Source organism: Platalea leucorodia, assembly GCF_965183815.1.
Source record: "Platalea leucorodia genome assembly, chromosome: 2".
Taxonomy (NCBI): domain Eukaryota; kingdom Metazoa; phylum Chordata; class Aves; order Pelecaniformes; family Threskiornithidae; genus Platalea; species Platalea leucorodia.
The window spans coordinates 23073360-23095228 of NC_138824.1; the positions used below are offsets into that span (position 1 = coordinate 23073360).

Genomic DNA, 21869 nt, shown 5'->3' on the forward strand with positions numbered 1-21869 from the left:
TTTTACCAAAACTTTCTTCAAGTTACTTTTCTGATCGTGCAGGCTATTTTTTTTTTTTTTTTTTTTTTTTTTTACAACTTGCTTTCCACATAGAAACTACTTTACACAATCTATTCATTCTTTTAGATACAAGTATTAAAACCTGCAGCTTCTGGTGAAGTCAGTGGTAGTATGAAAACTGCAAATGTTGAGAAACTTGAATTGCAGTAGGTTTACAGTTCTACCATATTGGGTAACACTCCAGCTTCTGTTGGTTCTCCTCTGTTCTTACCAAATTTACTCCAGAATATTGATCTTTCTGGTCAAGAATTAGATGAAATGGTATTGAAGTATAACGTAGTAAGCTGCTTGCCCTCTGTCATGGTTTAACCCCAGCCGGCAACTAAGCACCACACAGCTGCTTGCTCACTCCCCCCCAGTGGGAGGAGGGAGAGAATCAGAAACGTAAAAGTGAGAAAACTCATGGGTTGAGATAAAGACAGTTTAATAGGTAAAGCAAAAGCTGCGCACACAAGCAAAGCAAGGAATTCATTCACTGCTTCCCATCGGCAGGCAGGTGTTGAGTCATCTCCAGGAAAGCAGGGCTCCATCACATGTAACAATTACTTGGGAAGACAAAATGCTGTAACTCCGAACGTTCTCCCCTTCCTTCTCCTTCCCCCAGCTTTATACGCTGAGCATGACATCACATGGTATGGAACATCCCTGTGGTCAGCTGGGGTCAGCTGTCCCAGCTGTGTCCCCTCCCAACTTCTTGTGGCCCCCCAGCCTGCTCGCTGGTGGGGTGGGGTGAGAGGCAGAAAAGGCCTTGACTCTGTGTAAGCACTGCTCATCGATAACAAAAACATCCCTGTGTTATCCACACTGTTTTCAGCACAAATCCAAAACATAGCCCCATACTAGCTACTATGAAGAAAATTAACTCTATCCCAGTCAAGACCAGCACACCCTCTGCAACCAACATTGAGACTGGACATGGAAAAATGTAAGCATAAAGAGCAACTCCAGTGTCCAGTTTTGAGTCTTAGTCTGTGTCTAGACTACTAAATTAAACATGCCTGGAAACTTTCCTTGATGCTTAGGGCCAGCTGGCACAAAATGGCCTGTTTGTGCTGGTGTACGCTCACCCGGTAAAGCAGAGGCTGCATGCAAACTGTCTATTTGAAGGGATCTCAAATCTTTTCACTGCTGAATAGTGCCTGGAAATTGGCTGGGAGAGTCCTGGTTGGTGTGGGCCAAAAGCATGCCAGGGAATATTTTAACAAATTACTGGTAGTGTCACTTAGTGATGGAGAACACTTCCTGACCTTGCCTTGCTTTTCTTCTCGCACATTTTCTTCCTTTTGGGAGACAGGAAGAAAATGGTCAAAGAAAGTAACAAGCAGGAGTAAGGAGAGACACTTTTAAACTTCTGTATCAAAGCAGTGGTAGCTCTTAGAGTAGCACTGCCTCACTTAGTCCAGTTTATTGCTAGCCCATATCTCTAGAGGAATGTAGGAGAAGCAGGTGGAGCCTAGGAAGAATTGAGAGGGTTTCAGATGTTCTGCTGGCTTTACAAGAATTGCATGATTTCGCTGAAAGGTCTCAAAAGGTTCTTTTGTTTTTAAAAACAATCTATTAAATGCTATACTGTTTTGAGTATTTTTCATTTGAGAAGTTTCATGTAATGATGGTGTGTAATAAAGGGAGGAGTTGTTTCAGGAGTACAGTGTGAAAGAATGTTTAAAGGAGATAAGTAATTGGCTTATCTAAAGTTTTGACGATGTACAGGAAGAGAACCATAGGTTTGGTAGACCCTCCCAAGTTAGAAGAAATTCATGAAGATAGTGTTTTGTTTTAATGTACAGTAGTTTTTGGTTTGCATTGCTCTCCTGCAAAATGCTTTATTTTATTAAACATTTTTGTGAACTACAAACCACTGTCTGCATAGGGTATTTATTAAGTGGGGGAATGAGCACAGGCTTCATGGTCTCTTCTTAAAACTTTCTAAATATGATCCCCAATGCTCTCACTTAGTCTTTTACAGCTTTATTTTACATGTACAGCTTTGTCTTTTATTTTTGCAGAGGATGACAAATAGCAGCAGCTCCCCTAGCCTTCTCAATGACAGTGCCAAGCAGTATGCAGGCCATGGTAAGTACTTTTAAAGTAATATGTATAAAAGTATGTTTGGAAATGTAAGAGATTCACTTTAGTAAAACTGAGACTTAAGGGTGTTGTTTTTTTCTTTTTTCCTCTGATTTGATTTGAGATGCAGTAGAACTTTATTTTTTACCAGTAGTGTATTGTGATTACTTGTAATCCAAAGCTGAAGTGCTACTAAACTTATAAATTTTCAGTCTTCTCTTTGCTCCAGTGGGGAAAAACGGGGGGGGGACACACACACGACACGGACGGACGACGACGACCCAACCCGACAACAAGGCACCCCCCCAACCCAACCCCCGCCTACGCCCCCCCCCCCCCCCCCCCCCAAATCGGTCTTGTTACTTCAAGTGAAATGCTAGTTTGGATATCCACCATAAAGCACTGATAGCTTAAATAAGCATTTATGTTGCTCCACAGTAGTATCCCTTTTTATTGTGCTTTTCAAGTAAGTTATTGTGTGGAATGAATGTACAGGTCTTAAATTTAGGCTGTAGGTTTTTTGTGAAATGTATCACATAACTGATGATTTTTAATAGATGTAAGTTTTGTCCTGTAAGTACTTTACATCTTATATTTTTTTTCCCACTGCTATTGGGAACATCGTTTTCAACCAAACGAGATGTCTCCATAGTGCAGGCCAACATACTTGCTAAATTACTATGGAGGGTATATTGAACTTCTGTAATGCACTTTTCAGAATTGCTTTCCAAATTATAACAGGCACTGCAGATTATTTCAGCTATAGCTGTCAAACTAACTTCTTTAAAGAAGAGGATACTACTTCCTTATGGCAAGGACACACATTTAAAATCCATTTCTGCTCTGAAAATTGCTGTGTAAATGATGTTCTAGAAATCCATTTGCATGTCTGACCCTGCAGCTAGTCTACTTACTAGGGTTATAATTTTTTAAGCATGGTAGTGACTACTGTAAAATTAACTTAGTTGAAATTTGTTCGGGTTTTTTTTTGTTTGTTTGTTTGTTTGTTTTTTTCCTCTTCCTCCTGGTTCATTTCCAGTAGGTTTTGTGATTAATTCTACTTCTTTTGTCCCATGGAACAATTAGCTATTCAAGGCAGTGGAGGTCTCCAGTTTTAAATGCAGTCAGAGTTTGACTGTGACAGGCCAAATGGTAATGGTGATGCATGTGAAGGAGAGAAACCAGACTGACTTTTGGAAACCAGTTTAAATTCTGTTGTGTCTTAGGTCCTTTTCTTCCCTGCCCTCCCAAGCTGTGCTTCACTTATAGAATTACCCTTTAAGGAGTTTTGATTAATGTTGAAGGAAGTGTTTCATCAAAACACCGATGTTTACAGCTGGCAGTCATCTGCTAATTTGACAGCTCTGTGCATGCAGTTTGTTGTTCACAGTTGCATCTGTGATTGTTATTCAGTTTTTGGTGCTTCAACTCTGGAAGGGATGCATAGGGATGAAGAAAAAGCAATAAAAAACTACTAATATAATGTAGACTTTTGCTGCCTTTAGTTCTGATTTAAATTTGTGCAGAACAGTGACAGGACAAATAAGATCCACATCAGGCCCCCATGCAACGCTACAGTCTAGGGGAGGAGTGGCTGGGGAGCTGCCTGGCAGAAAAGGACCTGGGGGTGTTGGTTGATAGCCAGCTGAACATGAGCCAGCAGTGTGCTCAAGTGGCCAAGAAGGCCAATGGCATCCTGGCTTGCATCAGGAATAGTGTGGCCAGCAGGAGCAGGGAGGTGCTAGTGCCCCTGTACTCAGCACTGGTGAGGCCGCACCTCGAGTACTGTGTTCAGTTTTGGGCCCCTCACTACAAGAAGGACATCGAGGTGCTGGAGCGTGTCCAGAGGAGGGCAACAAAGCTGGTGAAGGGTCTGGAGCACAAGTCTTATGAGGAGCAGCTGAGGGAGCTGGGGTTGTTTAGCCTGGAGAAGAGGAGGCTGAGGGGAGACCTTATTGCTCTCTACAACTGCCTGAAAGGAGGTTGTAGCCAGGTGGGGGTCGGTCTCTTCTCCCAAGTAAAAAGCGATAGGACGAGAGGAAACAGCCTCAAGCTGCACCAGGGGAAGTTTAGGTTGGATATTAGGAAAGACTTCTTCATGGAGAGAGTAGTCAGGCACTGGACCAGGCTACCCAGGGAAGTGGTTGAGTCTCCATCCCTGGAGGTATTTAAAAGAAGGGTAGACGTGGTGCTCGAGGACATGGTTTAGTGGTGGACTTGGCAGTGCTAGGTTAATGCTTCGACTTGATGATCTTAAGGGTCTTTTCCAACCTTAATGATTCTATGATTCTATGATTATTTGTAAGACTGTGTTATATGGAAGATTACTAATTTCAGGTAACTGGAGAGGAAGGCTTTGAAATGTTAGATGGTTGTTAAATAACATCAACAGCAATTAAACTTACTAACTTCTGCTAATGAGCTCCATTTCAATTGAGCAGTTGCACAGAATCTAATAAATGCTGCGGGTTTTAGCAGTGTGGTTGCTAAACTTAGTTTTGTCAAAAGGATTTTTTCCATACAGAAATGTTAAAAAATGTAAAATTTGTTTTTAATATTAGAGGTATATAACATGTTGTTTTACATTCTTTTTACAGATCCACTAACTTCACCAAATTCATCCTTGTTTAATGACTTTGCTGCCCTCAGCGTGTCTCAAAGGAGGAAGGTAGGCAACAAGTAAATCTTAAGTAGCATATTTGTATATGAGTTGACAGGGAAGAAGATCTGGAATAACCTGAAATGCTATGTGAAATAAAGATGATTCTTCTAATGTTACTAGATCTATTTTACTGTGTTGCTGCTGATATAAATAAGATCTTACTACTCCATTTTTGCTATGCCAGATCAGACTGCTGCTGGTATTAAGAAATATTCCAAGCACTTGTAAACTGAAGTTTATAAGAATGCTTTGAATATGAAAATTAGGACATAGCTCATTAAATTTGAAAACAAATTATTTTTATTGTACTGAGGCACAAGACAAGCCACCTGCAAGCCTTCATGGCAAAAAGTTCTGAGTACATTAAGAATCATTCCCCCATTTACTTATCCATGATGTAAAAATAATTCTTACAGTTTGAAATGGATTTCATTTGAAAGACATTCTGTAATATTGGGAAGCTAGGGTTGGGGATTTTTTCCCCTGTAATCTGTATTGAGAAATCTCTACTTTTGCTGAGGGCTAGAAAGCAACTTCAAACACCTTTGACGTGCACCAACACAGGTTGTGGTGTTTTCCTCTATACACTTACAAATGCAGTGGCTGGAATAAGAGACAAAAGTCTGGTTACACCAGAGTTCCTTCTCATTTTTGTGAACTGTGGCTTATCAAATAAGACATGTTGTCCCAACCAGTTACCAGATTTTACTTTCACTGATGACTTTCATATTTTACTACTCTTATTAGCCACATGATCCTGAACTTTCTTGTAGTCTATAATGTACTGTGTTGAATGCATGCTACATCAGCATGCTTGTGACTTTTCGTAGAGCTTCATTTGTGTGTTGGCAGTTAGGAGCTCTGTATCATTCCTGCAGGTGAAAATTGGGCTTAAGGATAATTACCATAACTGGCCCATCAGACTAATGTTCCTTGAAATGAAATGCTGTTGTAGAATGTTAACTTCCTAATATTATGATGTATTCAAACTGCCTGGAATCTCTGAATTACCCTTTTTATTAATGCCAGTATAGTGCACTGGAAGTTGGATGTAAACAATTATAAATGTACTGTTTATCCACTTACTGAGGATAGTAAGAATGAAAGTAAGCATAGATTCCTTTTTAACTCAGTCTGCAAGCATTGTATATATGTATGCAAGTGTGAGTGTGTGCCTATGTATGTAAACCACATACACAAAAGAAAATGCACTGTCATACAGAAGTATTACCAGAGGGACCACTGCCTCTAATATTAAAAATTACTTCAAAGTTAATTAAAACAGTGGAAAATGGAAACAAACAGATTAATGTTTGAGTGTAAAGCTCAAATAACTCAAAGCTCAAATACTGATGTAGAGTCTTTTTTGCTGACTTGATTCCTTTTTTCCCCAAGAAAAAAATCAGCAAATTAAGCCACTTGCTGCTACAATAGTATCAAGAGAAAGATTTATCTGTGAAACTGATTGACTTGGATTTTTTCCAATTAATATTTGACATATCTGGCATTAATTGAAAGAGGTTTGTGTTTTGCTTTGCATATTAATAATTTATTGTTTGTTATGACTGCTATTTTGTAATGTATGTTTGTATAAAAAGTTGTTAAATAATACTAGTAATGGGGAAGTTTTCATCTAATATTACTTGAGCTGTCTAAAATCTAGGCAGCCAGGCTCCCTCTATAGTCAGTAGAGAGAGATGAGCAGCTTAAAGGAACATTCAGCTCACATTGAGAAAAGTATTTTGGAAAAGACTAGATGTCAGTGACTGCTTTAAGTAGATAAAAATTGATGGCTAAAGTTAAGAGAAATTAATCACACTTCTGTGACTGACTGATTCTTGCTACCAGACGATACATTGCAAATAGTCATGGATATAGTTTCTTAATATTTTTAGTATTTTTTGAGTACAATATTCAAATTTTAAGTGATTTCCTCAAAAGCACTAAATGCTTGATTGCCAGGTATTTAAAAACTTGTGTGATTTTCCCCCCCACCCCAGTAACTGGGGTTTGTTTAGAGCTTGAGCAATGTGATTTATCAGGCCAGTGCTTGACGCCTCCTGTAACACAAGACAGATAGCCGCCTAGAAGTGTGTGCTTCTGTTCATTGACTCTAAAGGGAGCCTTGGTGACGAGCTCAAGTGTAGAAATTTACAACATCTACTATTTGAAAAAAACCTTTCAATTTTCTTGCTAAGAGCCCAGGGCTAAGGTTTTGTTTGTTCTGAACTAGCTGGCAAAACCAGCATTTCCTTCGTTTATCACTGACTTGGAGGACAGATATAATACAGTCTTGGTAAGTGAATAAAGAGCAATTGCTTTCCTTTACAAATTAGAATTGTGATATTTTAAATATTTAGAACTATTAAGTTATTTGCAACTATGTAAAAACTGCATGTTTGTGTTGCGTAAAACCATGAATAATTTCTGTAAAAGCATGTAAGATGTAGCTGTGTTAAGCAAGGAAGTTAAGTTTATTAATCTTTATTGTCTCTGGATATTGCTGATCATGTTATCCTGGCAGCCCTTTAACAATGGGCAAGCCATATAGACATAAATATTTTATATCAATAAAATAATAAAAATAAGACTTGATGATCATAATTCTGAATATCCTTGCTTTTTAATTAGGCAGCTTTTTTGAAACTAGTTAGTGTGACTGCACTATTCAAGTTGCTTATGATTATTTTGATGTTTAAAGATGTTTTTGTTTAAAAAGTAAACATAGTCCTTGAATTTTTATGAACATTCTCGAGGTTATTTTCTCTGTTTAGAAATTATTAAACTGCATTTCAATTTTAGATTTCAGGAAAGCTAAGATTACTATTTAAAGACATTTTTATAGGATACTTAAAATGAAATCAAAGGAGCTAAGTATTTCTGTAGATGGAGCCTTGGTGGAGGTTCTGTCAACTGTAAAACCTTCTGGATTTACTGTCCGGTTGTTGTAACTCCACATGCAGTAAGACAAGCAACCTTAAAGTGAATTTCCTATAAGAGATTTTCAGGTAAGTATTAATCTACAATGCACAAATAGGATTTGTGAAGCATGGAAAAAAAGCTAGAGTTAGTAATAGACTAACCCTCTTTCCTGAGAATAATGATGCCGCGTTTTATTTTATCTTATCTTCAAATACATGTTATGCTTGTTAAAAATAGGGTGGCATTCTGAACTTGAACTTCTTGGGTGTTTTTCCTAAATTGGCTTTAGCCATTATCTAGAAAAATGCTTCTCTCTAAACCCTGAAATGATCTGGCTGGAAAACTCCTTGCATTCATTTTGGTGGTTCTGGTAAACAGTTCATAAAAATGTGTGCAACATAGCTGATCAGAATCTGTTGCCAAGGGAATGACAGCTTAATGCACTAAAAAGAAAATCTCTGATGAAACTTTTGTTTAAATTTGTTCTGAGACTGTTGCCACCAATCCAGGCTAAAGGGTTCCTCTACTTGTCACTGGTCAGCCTTACAAGATAGTGAAAAGCATTCCTTTTGCATTTTACTTTGGTTTTTCATACCTTCAATCCTCATGAAAACTGAACTCTTCTGAAAAGTTCCTAACATTGGTTTATTTCCATTTCATTTTTTTTTTCAGTTGTTCAGTCACACCTAGAGCAGGGCCTTTAAGGTGAGAACCACTATTAGTTCACAGGCTGCAAGGAGTGAACCAACTGCTGTAGTGAACAACTTTCAATACAATTTTAATGCTATTTTGTATGTATTTTGAAGAAATTTTTTTTTTTTTTAAACTCCTTCCATTGGTTTTAGGTGACTAAAGGCCAGGACCAAAAGACACTAAACTAGATTAGAATAGAAAGTATAGGAGAGATTATTTGGACTGACGTTCACCCAGAACAGGGTGCTGCTGCTTAGTGCTCTCGATGGAGATCTACAGCAAGTGAGATTGGACAGCCGACTTCTTTAATTCATATACTTTGATCAGCAGTAATACATGTGCAGAGAAAATAATTTTGAAACAAAAGACTGCCTGTAAGCCTAGTCTGCATAAATGCAAGCTTTTTAATGAGTACAAGGAGAGTTTCTCCTCTTGTGTTAAAAGAAAACAATAAAGCTAACTTCAGGTGCTGTGGAAACCAAATTCTTAAGACCTAAACTATTGCAAGTTTATTTTTGAGTGTCCTGTCCTCCATCTAGTTTTGTTACCTGTTGGGAAGCTGTATTTCTCTCCAGCTTCCCGTCTCCAGCTCTGTCTTGACACCTCTGATACCTCATTTTTGTATTGTTCAGTGGTGTTCATTGAAAAGCCGTGTGTGCCATGTTTGGTCTTGCTGTATTTACCTTTAATTAAAATGTGCCGAGACAGTTGTTTTCTGTTTCATAGCCTCCTGAATACCATCTCAGAAGCATGAGTCATGTTCTGAGAAGTTGGGGGCTCATTACCAAACACTACGTCATGACACTGTGTTGTAAACTGCAGGATTATGGCTGCGCAGACTTTATAACGTACCTGGGCTAAATTTATATTTCAAACCTGAAATTTTCCTTCTGGGATTATACACCTGTACTGCAATACTAAAACATTACAGTTCATAAGTGATGAAAAAAAGTTGTTGCAGGTATATAGAAAGACTATGCTTCTGGAGAAAACTAATAAATGTTTGTAGGTACTATGATGTTTATCTCAGTCTAAAATGTGTTTTAAGGGTATGATATCATCTAACCTGTTTTAAATTTTTCTTTGGAATAGTTAGTTATTAGAATTGTTCCTTGGTTGTGTGCTCTTGCTGTCTTAGTAATTACTACGTAGTATGGTAGTTTTAATTTTTGAGTGTGACATGAGAGAATATATTATTCACATTCATTTTTGTGTATGGATTAGTGATCACCGTGATATGTAAGAAATCCAAATTATTAAAGCACTTCCTTTTTAGAACTGTGTAACATTTTTACATTGATGAGGAGGTGTCATATTTTTGTTGCCTCATCCTATTGTGTATTTGAAGGAAAAGAGCAGAATAAGATGATTGCATAGCGCAGCACTTACTTTAGAGTTGTATTAAAAAGACCTTTGCTTGTTTTGGGTTTGTATCTAAGCAGGTCAGGTATATGTTATGGCCTACAGGCATCTAAAACTTTAAATGCTAACCTCACTCCCCATTTTTAAAGCATAACTTTTCAGTTAGCCACTGAGACTTTGTCAGGTGCAGCTTACAAGCTGAAGCCATTTACTGCAAATGTAACTTTAATGTGCAAGATACTTTTGCTTATATTTACAAGCTTTATTTGATTCTTTCTGTGCCAAGGTGTATGTAGTCTTTAAGAGTGATTTGCAGTAAAATAATTGAAAGATTTTTTAAACTTGTGCATACATTTGTTGAAGACACTATACAAATATTTAAAGCAGCTAGAAAATATACCATTTTTGAGAAATCATATGCCTAGTAAAGACCAGAGTAAAAGTCGCATCAGTCTTTAGTCGTCTTTTGCCTATATTTTTGCTTCTGAACTGTGCATCATTTTCCCACTATTTTTATAAGTAATATAAAAACTTCTGGCCTATTAGAAAAGAGACGTTTAAGCATTAAAAAACCTGTGGTTTGCTCACTGTGTGCTCTGTTAGCAATGGAGTTTCTGAAAATACATCTTGGGGTGGTGGTACGCTGGCAAGTCTTGGCTACACAGAACTATCTGCTCTAATGATGGTGGAAAAAGCCTACTTTTCCACCAGCTTGTTTCAATTCAGCAGGTGGTATTAGTTTCCTGTAAAAGAACTTTGTCAGTATAACTACATCCATGCTAGGTTTTAGCTGTTGTGGTAATTCATACCTTATCCAACCTAGCTCGGCTGCAAAATTGGTGAGAAAAGATTTGACTTAAAGATATGCCAGTTTTCCTTAGTTCCTTCTGAACTCTTCAAGATTTTCATGTCTTCAGCATATATGCTTCTGAAATACGCTTTTTTGTATGTATACCTGAGAAGTGTTCCTTAGCTATGGTTTTAAAATGCATGATGTTATGCCTGATCTGTTGCAGCGTTCACTCTAAAATTTGATTGAACCAAGAATGGTTTTTTTTTGCAGTGATCAAATATGTTGCTCTGGAATAAGACCCATTTCCATGCCAAATTGCATGTTTTACTTTTCTTTGGGTAGAAGAATCTTTTTTGTTTGTCTCTGTATGATACTTTTCATCTAGTGAAAGTGTTATCCCCAGCCAAACCTAGGGTTTCATGAACAATTTTAAAAAAGGGGTTCCCGATGGAAGGGTGGCTAGTCTGTAAGTGCGTGTAATCGCCATGTATAACATTATAAACTTTAAAATTATAAACATATAAACATTATAAATGTTAACATACTCTTCCTTTTTTTCATAAGAAAGGAAAAACAAAAACAAAAACAGAAACAAAAAACCACCACCCAACAACAAACACCAACCAGCCAAACACACAATTATTTTTTTAACCTGTTGATCAGGCTCCTAGTCCATTTTTTTGTGGATATCAAAGTAAAAAAATTGGTTCCGACCTTCAGAAGTTGAGATACAGAAAGCAAGTATTGTCTGCCTCACTACCAGTGAAAGGTTGTAATGAAAGAGGAAGAGGAGAGAGTACCTTGGTTAGCAACAAACCCAAACCATGTGAAGGGGTTTGTAGCTCTATTGGCCACAAAGCTTAAAAAGTAAAGACAAGACAACTTCTCTTTTTCATATTACCAGCTTGCAAATCTGTTAGGATACTCCTGGTGGCTATACCTAATGTTCAGGTGTAACACCTTGTAGAACTTATTACTAAATCCAGTTACACGGTTGTATTCACAATTAAGATGCTTCTTGGCTGATTGTGCCTGTATAGGGATTCTGCCCAGACTATTGTGCTTTTCCTCAGTAACATATTGAAGTTCATATCCATAGCTGGGTGTTTCAAGTACTGTCTTATTCCAGCTAATTGGTTATGGCTGTTGGGTGAAAATAGCAATGATGATACCAATGGCCTGCAGTTAGCTTTTTGTCTTCAAGACAGAATACAACAAAAGTTGGTTCTTTTTCAGTAGACTAGCACCCTAGCTGAGTGTTTAACCTCTTTTTCTAATGGTGTCTTTACCATTACCTTCTGTTAAAAAACTGAAGTCTTACAAAACAAGTCAATGTCGGAACTTAAAATTGCATATATTGCTTAATTTTGTTATAAGTAGTACAAGGAAAATATGATACTGTATACCTGAGCTTTCCTATCTGACAATGTGATACTTATTTTTATCTGTTTGTACATGCAGATATGGTCAACTCACTGTACAACAGATGAGCCCTAGCTAATGCTACTGTGATACCTTTTAGCTATGGTAATTTAAGGTAATGCTGCTTAATTTAGCCTGTGATAGGGAAGCCTTAAGATCACTTGTATTTGCTTCAGTAGTATATGCACATAGACAGCATTACTGTAGCTCAGATTACTCACAATACTTTAAAGCACAATAGCCTGCTCATGTGTTTGTATGCCAAATTAATTGTGCATTTTTTGGTACAGAAAATGTCTTGTAAATCTTAAATTCAAAGCCCACCAAAGGTAAGTGCATTTTAAGGAACAGAAATGTAATTTGGGACATGAGTGATCAGGAAGAAATCCAATTGCAGATCTTCAGTGGAAGAAAACTTTGGAATTGTGTAGTTCGATTTGCCAGCTTATCCAGACTTAAATGTTACATGGAAGTTATTAGACAGGAGGAGTCTTTACAGTTTGAGTCTTCGTAAACCTTTTCTTGTTTAGATTTATTCCTCTAGGATAGCCTTAGAACATCTTCCACCAGTGGTATGTCCAACCCTGAATTGGAAAGAGGAAGTGTGGCATTGCCCACTGTCCATGAAACAGGAGGAGCTAGGGGCAAAGACACTGTTACAGCAAACAGAAGGAAGAAAATAGGCTTACTAAACATGTTCCCAGACTTCTTGTTGAATGAATGGGAAGTAAGTAATGAAGCTGACTTGAGGAATATTTTCTAACGTGGGCTAATTAAGTTACTCATCTGTAGTAATGTTCTGATGTGAAGATGCTACTCGGGAAGGACCTTTTTCCTTTATAGAGTGGATTTATTTTGTTCAAGTGTAATGTTTCTCAGACTTTGGGGGTTATCTTTTGTGATGTAACACCTTCGCTCCATTCGTGCCAACCAATAGCTTCCTATCATTAATTGCTGGCAGCAGCTTGGTTCTACAGGGCACTACAGGGCAAGGGCTATAATTATTAGCTATGGTTGAAAATGCTTACCCTTCTCACCCTGGGGAGCCAAGCTGTTGCTAGCAATTAAAGGTAGTTAGCTGCTCCCTGCCTCATGTAAACATTTGCAGCCAGTAATTACTACTGCTTCTCACTTCTCTGCCCCAGAGGAACTGAACTTTTCCAGTAATGCTTTGTAATAATTTGGTTTTGTTGGTTTTTTCTTTTTTTTTTTCTTTCCCTTAGATTTCATTTTAATTATTGTAGTTTAACCTTATTTTTCCATTTAAAAATAATTGTGACGTTTTTGACCTTTCATAATTCATTTGGAACCTGTAACCATATCAGGAGTTGCAACCTAGTTTGAGAAATACTTGCTAAAGGATTATGAAGTATTTCAATACTTTAGGCACCTTCTCCCCTCTCAAAAAAAAAAAAAAAAGTTCAGTATGTTGAACTATCCCTTCATCTGTATGGCTGAACAGGTTTTTCTTACCTCATAGAAAGGCTTTAGGGAAGGCAAAAATGCAATTGCTTTTGTAATCATCCAAGAGAAATTGTTGCCATGCAAAGAAATTGGGTTTGTGTGTCCATATTGTCATGCCTTTGTGTTTTAGGTATATTAGTTCAGTTCAGAAATGATCAGGAGATGCTGAGTTCTTGGTTGTTTCAAGATGCACAGTTCTGTCTCTGTTGCTTTATTTGCTGCTCTGTGTAGAGGGCAGGGATGTAGCAAAGTTGATAGGCGTATTCAAACTACTCAGTCTATTTGAGCTTTCCTTTCTATTGAATCTCTCCTCTTGGCAGGCACTTTTCTGTGTTTTCTGGTGTCTTGTAAACTCAGATTAGATTTCTGAATCAGATGCCATTTTGCTCATTGAAAAGAAGTGTAATTTAGAATTATTCTGATGCAAATAGGCTGAAATTTATTTCCAAATGTTAATATTGTATTGTCCATCTTCCAATGTCTATCTGAACAATGAAATCTTGGCCTAGTAATCTCCTGGTGATGTTTCATAGTAGATAATGAAATTAAAAATTTCATTTAGTCTCATCCACTTTTTAGTGTAATTTTTTCATACAAGTAAGCCAAGAACTCCTAGTATAAGAACTCTTATTGTCTCTGTGTTGCTTTATGGTGTAGAATTGACCATTGTTCCCCTCCCCTGCCCCCTAGTATGGTTCTTCATAAAGCCTAAAATACCGTTTCATTCTGTTGCCTGGAATCTGAATCCCGTTGTAACTGAAATAGCCTCTCTCCACATTGGCTGGGTTCCTCTTTTGTTTTGGTTCTGCTTTTCAAAATATTTATAGATCACCTTTTATTATGTAGGATTAAAAGAACCTTATATGAATAGGAGTGTGTTTGGGCACTGGGTTGTAGTCCAGTAGTCTGAGGCAGACTGTGTCCCTGCACTTGGTAGAACGTGGAGAGAGATGGGGAAGCTGCACTCTTTGTTATGCTATTATGTCCAATAGCCAGGCTAAGAAAAACACATACTGCATTCAAACCCTGCCCTAAAGCCCAATGTTATGTGTATGTCTGGCTTCTCAGACCTTACAGCTTTACAGTTTATGATATTAGTAGTCCTTCTGAATTACTGAGATGGTAGGTTGCTCAATAGTTGAGTGATTTTCCCAATAAATAACCAATATTTAGATTTACTGTGATAGCTTGCATTTGAACTGTAGGAGGACTTTGTGCCTACTTGTCACACAGTTTACTAAATTTCTAATTGGTACAGCAAAATTTGGTCTTGTTTATTATTATCAAAGTTGGTTAACTTGATCTTAATGGAGTTTATTGCCTTTGTAGTTCATAGTCAATGTTGGTATCCTTGGTGTGGTGTGGGTGGTGGTGGTTGTTGTTGTGTTTTTTGTTTTAGGCAAATGAGCTACTAGTGACTCTTCTCAGTTTTAATTATTTCCAAAGCTTTCAGCCTAAAAGTTTTCAGGGAAGTAGATGAGGGAATCTGTTTAGGTTTTGGTTTTTGCAGCGATTTTATGGTAGTTTTGTCCTGTGTTTTACAAATTGTTTGTGTGCGAGTGGGGAATCTTCTCCAATTAGATTCTCACTTTGTTTCCTAAGGAACAATTTTTAAAATGCATATAAAGGTATACATTGCTAAGATTTCTAAGCTACCAGATGAAGTAAATATCTCCATAAAGGTAAGTTTTAATGAATTATAAAGTGGTCTATATCCAGATGATGATAGTTGCATTTTCACGTGAAAAAAAAACACAGCAAAAGAAAAACAGACCAACTCCTGCAGTTTGGTCCAATTGTTGGTGTAACTGGTATAAAAGGTCCTGGTCTAAATATGTGCATGCATGATGAAGTATTTCTTTTGGTGGTATTTACCATCTAGGTAGGTACATGCTGGTTTGAAAGCACACAGAAATTTGGAGAACTTCTGTACTTTACCTGTTTGAAAATCTTTAACAGATTTATTTCCCCCCCCAGTGTTTTTTTTTAATTTAATGTTCATATCATGCTTTATAAATAGTTTCATATGTAGAGATCATTGCTGATGTAATAGAAATGTCACTCCTATTGAGGCACAAGTACCTCCTCCTGCATGTTTGCTTCTTCAAGCATGTTTTATTTTTTCAAGTTTAAGTCAGTTTCCAATGCATTTATCATGGTAATTCTTATCTGTCTTCACTTAAGACAGCAGCTGAAGTTAGTCCTTTGGATGTTAACTTAAGCAGAAATGCTTTTCTTATTGAGTTCTGCTGCAACTGGATATGCAGTTCTATCTGGTTTTTAAAAGCAAGTCTTCAGGAGATGAGTCTTGGCAAATTAGAACGTAAAAAGAAATACACAAAAGCCCATGTTAACTTCTTGTTTGACAGAAATTTCAAGGGAAGTGTTAGAGTTCAGTATTATGATGTGATTGAAGGTATCTATTTGAGAAATATGGATTTTTTAAAAATTTTTACAGAATTCCTTAATTTATACTCATATTTCAGTGGCTGACTTGTGATGGAAAGTTTTGCTTACAAATTATTAGTAGTCCCTGAAGTTTATTTTCATTTTTTTTAAAGATTTGTTTATTATGACCAAATAGTCAGGATTGAAAGGAAACAGTCTCAGATAAATTTTACTTGCAAATTGTTTCCTATTCCACCAATCCAGAAATCATATCACAGTGTAATACCTATTTTAGTGTAGCTTTAGATGAGGGTTGTTAGGAGTGGCCTGGTTTCTCTCCTTCTTTTTCGTAGCCCAGGAAGTATCGACTGGGGATGCTGGATGAGAGGATAGTTCCGGTGGGATCAAAAGCAAGAAAATCAAAGAATCCTATCGGCTGTCTGGCTGACAGGTGTAAAACAGGAGTACCCATCAATATGGTTTGGTGGAACAGAGTCACAGAAAACAATTTACAGGTAAAATTATTTTTTACTAGTCACTTTTTCAGTATTTTGGATGCTTTATTTTAAATTTTGGAAAATGTTAGAAGCAGGTACTCCAAATATGGATTGAGATTGGATCAATTATTTATTTCATGAAGTAGGTGTAGTGGCCCTCCAGGAGAGTGACTCGGAGATGTTTCATTCTCTTCACCCACTGCTGTGCTATGTACTCTGCTTGATTATGTTATAATCTGTGGAGGAGGAGCAAAAATAATCATCAAATGTATTTTAAAAGCAAACAAACACAACCTTTTAATTTAATTTTCATGTGAGGAAAGTTTCTACTGGTAAAATTAGTGATCTTCATTAAAATGATTGATACTTAATGCAAACAAATTCCCTCGGTACAGAATATGAAGATGTAACTACTATGATCAGAAAGTGTAAATTCTTAATTTTTATGTTGGGATAGTTTATATTTCTCAACTTGTGCATTAAACTTCGTTGTTACTTTATTTCTGAATTTTCTTCAGCTCCTTAAGAGGGGACAGGTGCAGCTGGATTTGAACATATCTCATACAGAAGTAGCAGGTTATCCTTGGGATCATAATGAACGATAATGCTAATCTGGGAGGAATCTGCTTGATGTCCCTTAAGATCGGGTTTAGGTGGAAATTACTATAGCCGTCAAAACTGCAACACTGCTGCTATTACTGTTTTGCACTTGTGTGGTGCTTTTGATTCCTCAGAGATCGTTACCTTAGTCTTTCTGTGCGGGTTATGTTCTTTTTGACGTCTTTATAAATGAGTGAAATGGGTAAATTGACAATAGACATATAACTACAATTTGTGGCACCTTAAGAGTTTCTTTCAGTTCACTAAAGTTCTGCTGTGTAAGGGCCAATGTGAAGCTCATGACAGAGCCTTTCCATGCCAATACTAGTGTTGCACTACTTGATGTTTGGACATCTGTACATTACTGAAATTGGGAGTCATGGACAGCGTGATGCAGGCAAACTAATGCTACATTGTGTAGGGGCATTTGGGCTTAAGTCTGTTTTAGCCCTTTGCTGCAGGGGAAGCAGCAAAGCCACTGGGGTGGTAAAGATGAAGCATGAAGGAAACATTGGTAGAAGGACTGGGCATCATGGTTGCAGAGGAGTGGTTGGAGCCAGTGAAGCACTACTTTTCTCAAGGGAGAGAAGACTGACAGATTGAATTTACCGTGTGTATCTAATGGGAATGCAAACCTTAATTAGTAGGCAGTTGCTTTGAGAAGAGAGAAACAGAAAATTGGTCTTAAAATTTCATGTCGATGTTAAAAGGCGGGAAAAACCCTGTTTGTACTCATGTCCTCCATTGTTTTCTCTGCTGTTCTGTGTCGCAGCAAGGTTTGTCATTGATCTGCTCCACTTAGAGTACAGTGGAAAAACTTTGTATTTCTGGAGGCTGGGGAGCTAGTAGTCTGAGACTTGGAGCTTCTGGCCAGGAGCAATTGTCTTTTCAGTACCTGTGCCCTCCAAAGTTGTGTTGAAAGTGTGGCAATGAGAAGCTCAAGGTCCCCTCAGGGTTAGCGGCAATAGCTTGGGATTGGCTGCAGAACACGTGGCTTTGGAAGGGCGCCGTTCCAAGCTCCTTTATTGTGCCAGAATCCCAGCTACGTAATTGACTTCAACTGTGTACAGCATAAGATTTTGTATTATACGATGCAATTACATAGTTTCCCATGGAGACATGGGACTGTAGAAAAGCATATCTGGTGGAAATAAGAACAGAAGGATGTTCCAGCCATGGGCAATAGGAGAAGAAGGGGGAGGGACTGCAGAGAACAGCAGAGTCTGGCAAGAGTGAATGGGGAAAGTTGTAAAAACAAACTGCAGAGGAGATTATGAGGATATATAAAGTTCTACATAGAGGAGAATCCTAATTTTATCTGCATGTTTTCATTCTGGTCATTGTAAATCTTTGTATTCTAGTGTGAACGTTTTCGAAGTCAGAGCTAAAGCAGCTTGGAAACTGCTAAAAATTGGAAATTCTTTATAAAAGCGCAAAAAATGTCTGGAGAAGTTTAGTACATGAAACTTCTCAAAAACGGGTAGTTTCATGCTGAGATTTCAGATTGACCTTGTTTTTCTACTTCAGTATGTATATAATCCACAGGTAGCATTGCTTTTCAGTATTTTGAAATACAAGCTGTTTAGAGATTTTTGCAGGTGTGAATATAGTTTATACAAACTAAATTTTGGCTGATGGTGAGTGCTAAGCAATAAGTAGAAAGGTTAAATTATGATGGAGGCACATCTGTTTGAGGGTATCTCTTTTTCGTTTATGTTTGAAGATGAGAAGGCAGAATTACATCTCAAATTGCTGAGGGCTTGCAATGCTGGGCAGGTGTTGAAGCTTATGTGTCTATTTGAATGTCCAGTCTTCCAAATGTATGGTTTAAGGTGTGGGAATACACTATTTCATGTTGCAATATTTAGAGACATTTGTCCAAAAAGTGTCTGTTTTAAAAAGCAAGGTAGTTTACAACATGCAGTGTAAAACAGTATAACTATTTCTCATGCATGACTATGAATTTATAATTTAGATCCATTTACTTTAAATAATGTCTTACACTTAAATGATTAAAAGTGGAGTCCACAGAGTGAATTGTATTCTAGGTTGTGCATTAAAAAATAATAAAAATAAAAAAAATAAATAAAATCAAAGTTAGTTCTTCAGCGATATGTCCTACCCTATGTTAGGAAATATCCTGAGCTACTACACCACCGCATGATACATATTATAATAGCAAATAGCAATCCTGTGTAAAATAGTAGGAGTAGATATGTTTTTTTTGTTATACAAATCAGTTCTTAGGCACCATGAATAACTCATTTTTTGTTGTTGTTTCTTGAACAAAAAAAAATTCATAGAAATGAATTTTTCAAATATTTTGCATCAAGAACATGGACTTTTAAAACTTTATAGTTTTTACAGTACCTCAAAGTCTTTTATTAAAGAAATGTGGAAATATTCTGAGTCTTTAAAAGTTTACTTTTTAGTGAGATCTACCTGCTAAAATGTAACAAAACTTTGCTAGTAGTTTTATTTGTCTGAGCCTGTGTTCTGGTTTAAAAAAAGTCTTTAGCCAACAAATTTTACCCAGTTTTAATGAAATTGTTTCTAACTCGTCTGAAAGAGCAGTAGAGCAATACGGCTAATAATGTTGATGAACTGAAATTTATTAGAGCTTATTGTACGGATGATGCGACGACTTGTCACAGTAATTGCGATACGGAAGCATGTTGCACAAATTCAGTAGCGGGAGGGAAAGAGACTTGCTTTGAAACCCGTGGTGACCTCCAGTGTCTGCTGGGCTGCTCCGACATCCCAGAATGTGTCCTTCCCTGATGTCATAGTTAACAAGGAATCCTCCTGGAAACAGAGGCATTGCAGCGATGGTCTCTATGTAAAGTGAAGATCCTTGTAGGGCACATCTGTCCATTATAAAAAAAAAACAACAAAGAAAGCCCCCAAACCGACAAAAAAAATAACCACACGCAAAAACCAAGCAACACTTTTGCATGTTTTTGGATTCCTAAGAGATATTCTGAAAACTATGCCAAAAATAGATTGGTAGAGGACTGCCCTGCTTATAGTGTGGGTATAGTTTAGTGGTGGTTTTCCGTAACCATTACAGGGTTATGCAATTTAGGATGTCAGAACAGATCAGCATGAATTTGGAGGTGAAGGAGAACATAAAAAGAGAACAAAAAGGCTTGTATCCAGTTTTTAGCATGGTAAGTACATTAGCACAATCTTCTGAAATAAAATGAAATTGGCCTACTTTTTGCTGTAGGTAGCTGGCTTTGGGATTTGGTAGAATGTGGGACGAGGACCAGTCTAACGGAGTTGTGTTACAGCCACTGAAACAGAGGTGGTGGCTCTGCTGCTGCTGTGCAGCTCTGTTGGGAGATGCTGAACTGGAACTGAGAGAGAGAAGGATGGTTTCCAGTACTCCCTGGGATCCCTGCATGACCTTCCAAAGGCTTCGTAACTTGTGCACCCCTGTGTTACACATACTTTGGTACTCCATGGTGCTTTGAGGATTCATTTGTGAATGAATGCAGCAGTTGAGGCCTTAGGAGTTTATCACTGAGGAGTGTAGAGAAAAAAGCATATGTATTGAAATCGATAGTTGATGAAACAGGAATTTTCATCTTACTTCTGGACTATGGAAATCTGTTGATATGTGCAACTCCTCCAGTAATGCTGCGTGCTGCTGTGCGGTCCTCCCAGTGATGGTCTTCAGCTGAGATCCTTGGCTTGCTCTTTACTTTCATCTGTACCTTCCTTTAAGGAGCCTTGAATTGTTTTTTGGTGGTACCCAGAAAATACTTGTTTCTTCCCCTTCACACTATATTTTAATTGTATTTCCTTTTATATCTTTAAAAGGATAGAAGCCACCAGACAGATAAACTCTGTGCTGAATGGTGACATGAGTTGTTTTATAGTCCTCCTCCCTTTTTTTACTTCTCTTGTGGTTGCATCCTTACTAATTGCATCACGACTAAATTCAGCCTTCATTTGGACTGTATTTGTATGTGTTTTATAACATTTTGCATTCTCTGATGTACGGAAGTCTAGAAATTGTTTTTGTATGTGGAGCTGGGTTGACTCAGTTTTGTGATCTGTCTTTGGAAGCTTCTTTGCAAAGCTGACTGAAAAGAGGCTCCTCTCTCTTTGAGAGAGCACAGGCATAAAGAATCTGAAAATAGGGTATTTTAGTGAAATTTCTTCATGGAATCATTCTGGTAAGAATGCGTGATGCAGGTATTAATTCAGATAATGCCTAGGGAAGTTGCTTCCCTGCTTTAGTTTGTCAGTATTTTTACGGATATACTGGAAGAAGGGGGATGAGGTTTAAACTGGCCAGGTTGAGCGGAAAAAGGAATGGTGGTAATTTTAGCAAATGTATGAGTTGGAGGTTACTTTAGGTGGGTTGCTAGAAAAATTTAACATAGCTGACAGAGCTGTACTTGTTTCTGTTTAGTGCTGTTTGTTGAAAACTTGTTAATTAATGTTTTGAAATAATTTCGTATGTGCCTTTTCATAGGACATTTGCATTTGAAACAAAATACAGTCTTTAGTTTGTTGCGTAGTGCAGACAGTGCTAGTGGGCTTTGTTTGTTGTTTGGGCTTTAGAAAGTGCATTCACTGCTTTTGTTTTTAGCATCACAGTATTGCATAATTCATTACATGTCCTCTAAGTATTTCTTGCATCTCCATTCTTTTAATTACTCCCAAGGTTTATTAAAAGTCTTCAATACCTGTTTTCTCTATCTTTTTTTACCAATCCTGATTTACTCAGACTTAAAATTTTAAGGCTTGTCTAGAGTGAATAAGTTACCTTCCTCTGAGATGAGTAATTAATGACTAATTAAGTGAAATTTGTTTTGAAGCTGTGCTTGTGGGAAATTGAAGCATAATACAGAGTGAAGAAAATGTTTTTCACTAATTAGATACAGATTATTTTCATTCTTATAAAAATTTAAATTTTTTTACTCAA

The 21869-nt window shown here is 37.3% G+C and overlaps 1 protein-coding gene across 12 annotated transcripts in view; it reads left to right on the plus strand.

Moving 5' to 3' along the window:
- The window catches only part of PAN3 (poly(A) specific ribonuclease subunit PAN3), an 85839-nt gene that overhangs the window by 23385 nt on the left and 40585 nt on the right, over positions 1 to 21869 (plus strand). For 9 of the 12 annotated variants that reach the window (XR_014227500.1, XR_014227501.1, XM_082305046.1 and 6 more), the window contains 4 exons: positions 2067 to 2133; positions 4725 to 4795; positions 7023 to 7085; positions 16187 to 16348. Coding sequence is in view for 10 of the 12 variants with exons in the window: in XM_082305046.1 (XP_082161172.1) it covers positions 2067 to 2133; positions 4725 to 4795; positions 7023 to 7085; positions 16187 to 16348 (363 nt within the window). In the remaining 2 variants the exon portion in view is untranslated. The remainder of the gene's footprint in view (positions 1 to 2066; positions 2134 to 4724; positions 4796 to 7022; positions 7086 to 16186; positions 16349 to 21869) is intronic. The other 3 variants (XM_082305049.1, XM_082305047.1, XM_082305050.1) reach the window with 3 other exon arrangements.